This window comes from Heloderma suspectum, chromosome 1 (genome assembly GCF_057233095.1).
Source record: "Heloderma suspectum isolate Gila_16-S chromosome 1, 16-S_ref, whole genome shotgun sequence".
NCBI classification, from domain to species: Eukaryota; Metazoa; Chordata; class Lepidosauria; order Squamata; family Helodermatidae; genus Heloderma; species Heloderma suspectum.
This window is the reverse complement of record NC_139458.1, coordinates 213,536,515-213,547,087: the sequence shown is the minus strand read 5'-3', so window position 1 is coordinate 213,547,087 and position 10,573 is coordinate 213,536,515. Positions and strand designations below refer to the sequence as shown.

General features: G+C 45.6%; 1 protein-coding gene across 1 annotated transcript; it reads right to left on the bottom strand.

The window, feature by feature from the left end:
• Positions 1 to 437: 437 nt before the first annotated feature.
• FAM237A (family with sequence similarity 237 member A) lies at positions 438 to 3,738 on the bottom strand. The gene is given in 3 exon segments (XM_084807565.1): positions 438 to 583; positions 3,329 to 3,536; positions 3,538 to 3,738. Coding segments are annotated over 3 exon segments (555 nt in total).
• Between the last annotated feature and the right edge of the window lie 6,835 nt (positions 3,739 to 10,573).

The following is a 10,573-nucleotide window of genomic DNA, read 5'->3' as shown; positions in this document are numbered from 1 at the left end:
ATAACTAAAAAAACAAGCGCAACCCAATCTCTGTTGGCCACCAGTTCTCCAAGTGGAAAATGAACAACAGAGATAATTCAGCATCAGTGAGTTGCAACTAAGTGTCATAGAAAAGAATGGAAATAACTCAACTCCCACTAATTTCAGTAGGATGTAAATTCACAATTAATTTTTGCTAAGCTGTACCCATAGTTTATGCAGGGGTAGGCAACCTGGTGCCCTCCAGATGTGTTGGACCACAACTTCCATCAGCCCCAGCTAACATGGCCAACAGTCAGGGATTATGGGACTTGTAGTCTGAAACCTCAGGAGGGCACTGGTGTACACCCATTCTTTTTCTATGAGAAATGGCTGTAAATACAATTTAAAAAGAAAACCCAAAAGGTAATAGCCTTGATTTTTTTTAAGGTGGGGAAGAAGAAATCAATTGTACATCTCTAGACTTGTTTCTTCTTCATTCTCAAGTGTCTAGTAATTCTTCTGAGCAAAGCAGACTCACTTTTGTAAACATGGATGCTTATTATGTCTTCATTCAATTCATTCTTCTTCCTTACAGGAGTCACCTGAATTTGTGAAAAGATGCCTAGATGTTGGGGGGAAAGCAACATGACAATTTATTTTTGGTGCATCTGGACATTTTATTTTTCCTGACATGATCAATGTTGTTTCCTATTTAATGTCATCCTGTGATTTCAAAATATTCTGCATTTGATATGATAGATCCTCAGGAGAGCTAGTTAACTGGACAGAAGACATACTTCAAATCGCCCTGATCACATGATCCTGCTGTGGCAGGAGCTTTGTATGCAAGACGCTGCTCTTCCTCACATGCAAACCCACAGTGTGTGAAAGGGTTTCCTCTTCAGTGTTGGAGAGATATAAAAGGATGATTAACACTGAGGCCATGTAATCAACTGTTTTACAGGAATAAGTGATAAGTGCAGTACTTAAACTTACTAAGAAGATATAAACATCCTTGTACCTTTGAATGGAACAGCAGTGGGTTAACAGATGTGAAGTGGCAATTAATCTATGTTAAGTAATTTGTAGCCTAAGTGAATATGGAATGAAAAGATCCCACATACACACACTTCCTTGGACATTGTGCTTTTGTGACATACACTATATTCAAATTATCAGAGAAGCCACAATTAATTAATCTATTAACTGAGCAAGGAAAGAACCAGGGCTTCAAATGCAATCTAAGAAGCATGGGATGAAAAATAGCTGGAAAATGAATTGGAGGCCCTGCTGTAAGTTATCCTTTGATTAAATTGACATTCACTGACAGACCTAGGTTATGTTCTCAAGCCCTCTGTGGATTCCTTATGTGGCCCTGAATGTTTTCATATCCTTCTCTCTCAATTCCCCTTCTATCAAAATGAACATTTCACACAATTGAAACTGCTGTGCAGTTCAGGTGAGAGAAAGAAAGAGGTTCCTGCTGCAACTTATTACACAGTTTACTTCCACTTCCCAATGTGCTAGACGATGTTTTTCTCTGTGCTGTATTGCCAGTTGTTATTTCTGCTTTCCTTGGTTAAGCATGGAAGAGAAGGATCATGTTAGATGAACACAGACTGGCTTTGTAGTGAAACAAAGCCTAGGTAACATTTAGATAATCTGGTTTCTTCCATCTTTGTTTAGGAGATATCAGAACTAGGATACCTGCTGAGTTTGTGGCTTTAAAAAAAACCCATAAATTTATAGTACACAAGAGTCTATTAACACCATTCTCTTACCGTTCTCGTTTGCACAAAACCTGCAAAATGCTGCAGTTATTCCCATTTTACAGATGGAGATCTGAGGCCAAGGGATGGTGCAGATGTAATTCTGGCTCCCTGCTGACCATGCTTATCACGTTGGGAGCCAGCCTTGGGGCTGTGTTCTCCCTTACTTCAGCACCTTGCCTCCCTGGAGCTAACTCCACCTTCCCTGCTAACTGTAGTTAAGCACATTGTTGGTACCAATATGATTTCCCTCAATCCAGGATCTGAGCCCACAAACTGAAGTCTAATCCATCCGACCAAGCATTATATATGGTCTCAAAGCTTGCAGAATGAATCACTATTCCAGTAAAATATGATGAGCACAATGCACTGGAATGTCCTCTACACATGCTCTGTTGAAGCAGCTCAAAGAAGCAAAGGCCCAACTCCCATTCATTTGGGCAGGGCTTGCTTGAGAGAGATTTATGCCTGTTTCGCCATCTGTCATCCAGTGCTCACCTAAACAACAGCCCAGCCCCAATCATTCATTTATCCTTGCTTAGATTACATGGTCCCTTCTGAAGCTTGCTTTGGTTGGGTTTTACATAATTTCCAGCTTTTATTATTCCTATAAAAGAATACCAGGGCATTCTGTGTCACATAAAGGGTCAAGATTCAGTAACAGTAGGTTGAAACTAAGTGGCAATCAAAGCAATGGGAAGGGCTTAACTGATTTCAATGGGGCTTTCAGTGCTATGCCATCCTAACCATGGGCAGAAGCAACTGGAATTCTGCTCATGCGGCAGGACTTTCTCCCTCTCTCCTCCCCTCTGCAGCCACCCATGCTCCCTAGAATCTGCTGGGGGGGGGGTCCCACTACCTTCTGGAGTAGATTTTGAGGGTGCACAGGGGGCAGGAGGGGTGGTGGTGGAGGAATCCCCTCCCCTCCCAGTTCCACGAATGGAAGCAATTCCATGAATGGAAAAACTTCCTTGGCGCTCACCCTATGTTTACCTGGATTTAACCCCTATTTATTCCAATCGACTCCAAGTCAGTGTGCTTAGAGTTGCAGTCATAGGCAGGGGCCCCTTCCAACATTCCCTTTAGTGGCATGGGAGCTGCTGCTGCTGCAGCATGTGCTCCTTCTGTGCCACATCAATAGCTTCAGAAGGTCTTGGCCAGCCTTCCCCAATGTGGAGCCCTCCAGATGTTTTGGACTTCAATCCCCATCAGCTCTAGTCAGCATGGGCAATAGGAATGCTGGCAGTTGTCGTCCAAAGCATCTGGAGGACACCATGTTGGGAAGGCTGCTCTGGGCCTTGTGGGAACAGCTCATGACACCTGTTCCCCCACCAGTGTCACCACTCTAGAGCGATGCTGGCATGGGAAGTAGCTGTGCCATTGGAGGACTCCCATATGTCTGCACTCTTCCAGTATGGCCATGCAACGTGGGCAAGAGCCACACTGCTGCAGTAGCGTCCAAGCTGCTAAAGGCAGGGTCTGGAAGTGCCCTCAGTCACAACTAGGTTTTGCTGGATTGAGCCCTGACAATGTTTGATATGCATTAGAAGCATTGTTGCTATGCTCCTGCTACACTGGTGGATATACGTAGTAATAGCCATGCTTACTCCTTGTGATCCAAGATGGAAATGCTGCAATCCGCTGTCGGGCTTCAGCCAGCTGCCTTTTCCCTAGGCCATGGATTCTGGAAAGCACACACTCCACGTAGATATCCCAGAAGAGTTGTGCCAGGTCCCAGAACAGAGCCTCATGCTTCAAGTTCTCTGATGATTTGAGGAAGATCATAAAGTCCCAAAAACCACTGACAAGAGTCAGAAACATGTGGCTTCCTCATCTCCAGCAAGATGGCAGATGAGGATTCCCAACACTGAGGATCAGCACGGCCAAGAGCCAGGGGATTGATCTGGCTGTAGCAGAAGAAAGGCGTCACATAAAACAGGCCCATGATGAAAAGAGCATGGGTGAATCTCATGTTGCAGTGAATTATTCTTGTGATGCCGGAATCCATTGCCTTTCTGGAATCTGTCAAGAGCAAAAAGAGTATAACAATCCCTTACCCCTCACAGGTAAGGGCTGTAGTTCAGCGGCAGAGTGCATGCTTGGCATGCAGAAGGTCCCAGGTTCAATCCCCGGCATCTCCAAGTAGAGCTGGGAAAGCCTGAAGCCCTGGAGAGCCATCGGTGCCAGTCAGGGTTGACGGTACTGAGCCCGATAGAGTGACTTGGTATAAGCCAGCTTCCTATGTTACTTGGGCTGACTCAAGGAAGGAAGTATATATATTTAAATTTAGGATATATTTATAGTAGTCATTTTGAAACTTAAGTATGGTTGTTGTTGTTGTTGTTCACTCCTTAAGTCGTGTCTGACTCTTCGTGACCCCATGGACCTTGGCACGCCAGGCCTTCCTGTCCTGCGCTCTCTCCCGGAGCATGCTCAAGTCCATATTCATTGCATCGGTGATGCTATCTAGCCATCTCATCCTCTGCTGTCCCTTCTCCTTTTGCCTTCAGTCTTTCCCAGCATCAGGGTCTTTTCCAGGGAGTTTTCTCTTCGCATTAGGTGGCCAAAATATTGGAGCTTCAGCTTCAGTATCTGTCCTTCCAGTGAGCACTCAGGGTTGATTTCCTTTAGGATGGACTGATTTGACCTCCTTGCAGTCCAGGGGACTCATAAGAGTCTTCTCCAGCACCACAGTTCGAAAGCATCGATTCTTCGGCGCTCAGCCTTCCTTATACTCCAGCTCTCGCAGCCATACGTTACTACTGGGAAAACCATAGCTTTGATTATACGAATCTTTGTCGGCAAGGTGATGTCTCTGCTATGCTGTCTAGGTGCCATAGCTTTCCTCCCAAGGAGCCAGCGTCTTTTAATTTCATGGCTACAGTCATCGCCTGCGGTGATCTTGGAGCCCAAGAAAATAAAATCTGTCACTGTTTCCATTTCTTCCCCTTCTATATGCCAGGAAGTGATGGGGCCAGATGCCATGATCTTCGTTTTTTTAATGTTGAGTTTCAAACCAGCTTTTGCACTCTCCACTTTCACCCTCAACAAGAGGCTCTTTAGATCCTCTTCGCTTTCTGCCATTAGGGTGATATCGTCTGTGTATCTGAGGTTGTTGATAATTCTCCTGGCAATCTTAATCCCGACCTGTGATTCATCCAACCTGGCGTTTCTCATGATGTACTCTGCATATAAGTTAAATAGGCAGGGCGACAATATGCAGCCTTTTTGTACTCCTTTCCCAGTTTTGAACCAATCGGTTGTTCCATGTCTGGTTCTTACTGTTGCTTCTTGACCCTCGTACAGGTTTCTCAGGAGACAGGTAAGGTGGTCTGGTACTCCCATCTCTTTTGGAATTTGCCAGAGTTTGTTGTGATCCACACAATCAAAGGCTTTAGCATAGTCAATGAAGCAGAAATAGACGTTTTTCTGGAATTCTCTTGCTTTCTCCATGATCCAGCAAATGTTGGCGATTTGATCTCTAGTTCCTCTGCCTCTTCGAAACCCAGCTTGTACTTCCGGTAGTTCTCGATTCACATACTACTGAAGCCTAGCTTGTAGGATTTTGAGCATCACCTTGCTGGCATGTGAAATGAGTGCAATTGTATGGTAGTTTAAACACTCTTTGGCGTTGCCCTTCTTTGGAATTGGAATGTAAACTGACCTTTTCCAGTCTTGTGGCCACTGCTGAGTGTTCCAAATTTGTTGGCATATTGAGTGCAGCACTTCAACAGCATCATCTTTTGGTATCTTAAATAGCTCAGCTGGAATATTGTCATCTCCGCTAGCTTTGTTGTTAGTAATGCTTCCTAAGGCCCACTTGACTTCACTCTCGAGGATGTCCGGCTCAAGTTCAGTGACCGCACTATCATGGCTATCAGGGACATTCAGATCTTTCCTGTATAGTTCTTCTGTGTATTCTTGCCACCTCTTCTTAATCTCATCTGCTTCTGTTAGGTCCCTGCCTTCTTTGTCCTTTATCATGCCCATCTTTGCACAAAACGTTCCCTTGAGATCTCCGATCTTCTTGAAAAGATCTGTAGTCTTTCCCATTCTGTTGTTTTCCTCGATTTCTTTGCAGTGTTCATTTAAGAAGCCTTCTTGTCTCTCCTTGCTATTCTCTGGTACTCTGCACTCAGTTGGATATATCTTCCCCTTTCTCCCTTGCTTTTCGCTTCCCTTCTTTCCTCAGCTACTTGTAAAGCCTCATCAGACAGCCACTTTGCTTTCTTGCATTTCTTTTTCTTTGGGATGGATTGAGTTGCTGCCTCCTGAACAATGTTACGGACCTCCATCCATAGTTCCTCAAGCACTCTGTCTGTCAGGTCTAATCCCTTAAATCTATTCCTCACCTCCACTGTATATTCATAAGGGATATGATTTAGGTCATACCTGAATGGTTTAGTGGTTTTCCCTACGTTCTTCAATTTAAGCCGAAATTTTGCAACTTTCGCTGGATCATGGAGAAAGCAAGAGAATTCCAGAAAAATGTCTATTTCTGTTTCATTGACACCGCTAAAGCCTTTGATTGTGTGGATCACAACCAACTGTGGCAAATTATGCATGGTGGTGTGGAGAATGTAGATAGGGAGACATTTTTCTCCCACTCTCAAAATACTAGAACCCGAGGTCATCCCATGAAGCTGACTGGTAGGAGATTCAGGACAGATAAAAGGAAGCACTTCTTCACACAGCACTTAAAGGATGGACTTCGCTACCACAGGATGTAGCGATGGCCACCAATTGGGATGGCTTTAAAAGGGGGTTGGACAAATTCCTGGAGGAGAAGGCTATCAATGTCTACTAAGCTTGATGGCTATGTGCTACCTCCAGTACCAGAGGCAGTGAGCCTATGTACACCAGTTGCTTGGGAACATGGGTGAGAGGGTGCTGTTGCACTCGTGTCCTGCTTGTGTTTTCCTGGTTGACAGCTGGTTGACCACTGTGTGAACAGAATGCTGAACTAGATGGATCCTTGGTCTGACCCAGCATGGCTCTTCTTATGTCCTTATGTTCTTATGTAATGGTGCGGGGACATGCAAAAGCTGGGAAACCACCAAACAATGGGGGGGGGCAGGAAGCCCCTAGTGATGTGGGGAAGGGGGAGTGGCTGTTTGGGGAACCTCAGAGGGTCAGAATGGGATCTCACATGGGCTGGGCTTGGCCCTGACACTGAACACTCCTGCCCTGGACTATAGGATTGCAGCCTTAAACAGACACTTTGCTCTCCCACTGAAATCACTGAAATTTTAAATAATTGGCTGAATAAATCTACAACAGATGCACTGTTGTGAAACGGGCATAAACCAGCCTTCCACAAGTCAGTACCCTCCAGGTGTGTCAGACTACACCTCCCATCAAACCCAGGTGATGGAAGTTGTAGTCCAATACATTTGGAGGGGTGCGGTTCGGGGAAGGCTGGTATAACATGGATGGGTGTCATGGTAGAATGTGCTTTAAACCAACATCCCATCAGAGCTAACTTCTGTGAGCTAAGCATGTCTGTTTTTCAGGTGACATCGAAATGGTGTTCAAGATGATCCTTCTAACCTTTTAACCCTGGGGGGGAGGAGATACCATGAAATGCTCCTGTGGAATCTAGAATGGCATAGGTCTGAAGTAATGTTGCTTTCCATCGCAGGAACCAAGCGCATAAAGGAAGTGCCACCTTTGCCTCACCACAGGACTCTCTGCAAAATCTGGGTACGTATGTCACCATGTCCTTTCCAGACATTCAGTGTTTATATGACTTTTTGGTGTAGCAATCCTCTGGCCTCATCTTCAGAAGAACCCTGAAAATTGTTAAGGCACCAGCAATGATGTATATGTGGCCTGCAGGAAAGTTTCCTCCATTCAGCCATTCAGACTAATTTTACAAAAGACTTTACAATTAATTTTAATGCATCCAGGAGCCTTGAAGTGTATCCCTGGCATTCTGGAAAGAGTGTTACTTCACAAATGAAGGGGGACAGCCCTTATTGCTGAGGCACTAGATTAGAAGTTCTGACAACGCAATCAAGTTATGAAGTCCTTTGTTTCTTTCCTGCTTTTGCCCATTCTTCTTTGTAGGCAATAAAAGAGCCTGTTTCCCAGTGCATCTCCATGACAGAGACAATTCACCCTGTTCCAGTGGATTTCCAAGGACATTCTTGGTGGTGGCAGTGGCGGGGAATGAAAGCAAGTGACACAAAGGTGAACTCCATCATAGGAGGTGAGGAACATCAACTATTATTTTATTCACATGCTTCAAAAGGAGGGGGGCAATCCCCATTTTGTGAAGGAAGCACATGCTCCTTCCCCGCTTAAACACAATTACCTGGAAGTAAGTCCAGTTGAACTCAGTGTGGCTGACTTCTGAGTAGAAATGCATAGGATTATGCTGCCAGCTATCACGGTGGCTTAGGGATGCTTCCAATGCTACATTTGCTTGATTGCATTTTACAAATGCATTCAAAGAAATGCTCAGAACATGACAGGAGGCATGCCTTGTAAGGCATGTGTTCATTAGTGTACACTTTGTGCAGCTGGTGGAGAGGGCTCTAGCCTGCAGAAGCTTTTGCCAACATGCATTTTTAGTCCTTAAGACTCCTTGTTGTCATTTGCCTTTATGATGTTAGAAATGTCAAATTTTGGTATGTGACATTTCTGACCTGCATACACACTGCAAACACACATCTGAATCTGGCAGTGTTATCTAAATGCATGACTTTGGGCTGGCTCACATGCACTACAATGCTGGCAAAGTTCTGCCATGTGGTAGCTGAACTGGGTTTGCTCTTGTGTGGCCAGATGCAAAAGGGGACAAGGCTGGTGAACCTTTAATGTCTGTGTTGCTTGCCATGCCACAACCCAGATTTCTGCAACCCAGCAGACATGCTTATGCAGGTGAGGCAAGCACCCCAGCTTTATACAAACTGCTTGATCACATCTGCCATGAGTTATCCTTGGAGGCATTTTTAATAGTGAAGAGCAGCCTTGATGCGTCAGTGTTTTAAATCCACTTGTAACACCAGTGTTCACCCCTATCATGCTTATCAGCATTGTCCTGGCACAGCAAAAGTGACAAAAATGATCCAAGTCGGAGTCCTCTTCATTAAGGACGCAGCTGAGATTGAAAACTGTGTCAGTGTGTGACTTCAGTAGTTTGGAGGATGTAATATACAGAGCAAAGTTCTTGGGTACTTGGCAGCAAGAAGCATGGTCTCATGCTGCTGTGCAGCTGAAGGCAATGAAACCTTCGTTGTGCTCAGGCTGTCCTGTTGATGTGGTCCAGGCTGGAAACTGGGAACCTAGAGTCCCACTCAGAAGCACCGGCAGTCATGGCAATGACAGTCCATCCAGTCTACAACTGTTGGTGTATAAGTTAGATGTCCAAGTGGTTGGGACCCTGCAGCCATTTTTCCTGCAGCTCCCTGTGTTGATGACAGCTCTTAAGCAGTTGGTTGAGCCTCATCACTGAAGACAGCTCTTGAATCTCTCCACCGAAGATTGAAAGGTTGTATTCAACATCAGAGATCATGCTCTGTGATGCAGAGAGAAAACCAGACCCCTGCTGTGTTGGCTCTTCAACAGCTCCTCGCTCCGGCTACAGGACACCACCTGTGCAGAGGGTAAGTTGGAAGTCCCTGGTGGGGATAAATATCTCTTGTGCATTTAGGTAGTTAAGGGAGCAATCCTCTGGCTACTAGTCAGCGGCTAGAAGGCCATAGGATATGTGGTTTTCCAAGAACCGACCTTGGAGCAGCCCCACACTCACAAAAGGAGCACAGAGCAGCCAAAATGAGGTGTTCCAGGGGGCGTTCTGGGGCGGGGAAGGCGGAAATGCCGGTTCGACACATCCCATGTGTTGCCTGGCAGCCTCCTCCCCCGCTCCGCCTTCCCACAGCTAGGCAGCGGAAAGCAGCTGTCTAGTTGAAAATGCAGGGCAGAAGGAGCATGGAGGGATGATCCCCTCCATGCTTCTCCTGCCTTGCATTGGATAGGTGGTCGCCTCCGAGTTTGGAGGCGGCCATCTATCCCTGTAGGATTGTGCCCTAAGACACCTCGAAGGCCAAGCCTCCCTTGTCTTCACAATTCATGAAAGACAGTGCCATGGAGTGCCACCATCAATCCTAGCCACTTATTTGCCAGTTTGGCTTTGGGCCTCACAGCTGACAGTTCAGAGGGTACAAAACTAGATGCTCAGGACCTGGATGGAAAACCTGGAGCCTAACAATATCCGGTGGCTTGGAAGCTGCAGCACTAAAGAGATATACAAGAATCAACTCTGTGTGACTGCTTGGCTTGCTGGAAGTATCACCAGCTGTAACTGGACAGTTGGCTGAGGTCATCAGAAGGAGCAGAGGTAAATGTTACAGAGTGAATTTTTCAAGTACCTGCCAGACTGTGTACATTTCAGGTCAACTTTTACAGGCAGTAAAAGCACGAAGAATGCTTATGCTTGAAGCTCATTTCCAGTGCCTTGCTCCGAGTTTCCCCACTGGACAGGGCAGAGTGGAAGGTATAGCCTCCTCTAGACATACAATAGATCAAAGGGAGAGATGGTGGGGATGGCATACAAAAGGCAGGTAGCTGTCCACTGAAACTATTGTAGAAGTTGAAAATTTCTGCCAAGCTGCAATATGGCAGAAGAATCTGAGAATGAAGCACTCCTGTTGCCTCCAAGGTGTCAAAAGGTGGTCCACTATTTCCGTTGCAAAACACAGTGCATATGTGCCAATCAAGTTGGTGGGTTGTACGAGTACTAGTGCATCCTAAATCTGGATTGCACAGATACAAAGGAGAACTTCTGCACAGCGTAACCAGAGATACAAAAGTAGATACATATCTCCCGTAAATGCCAA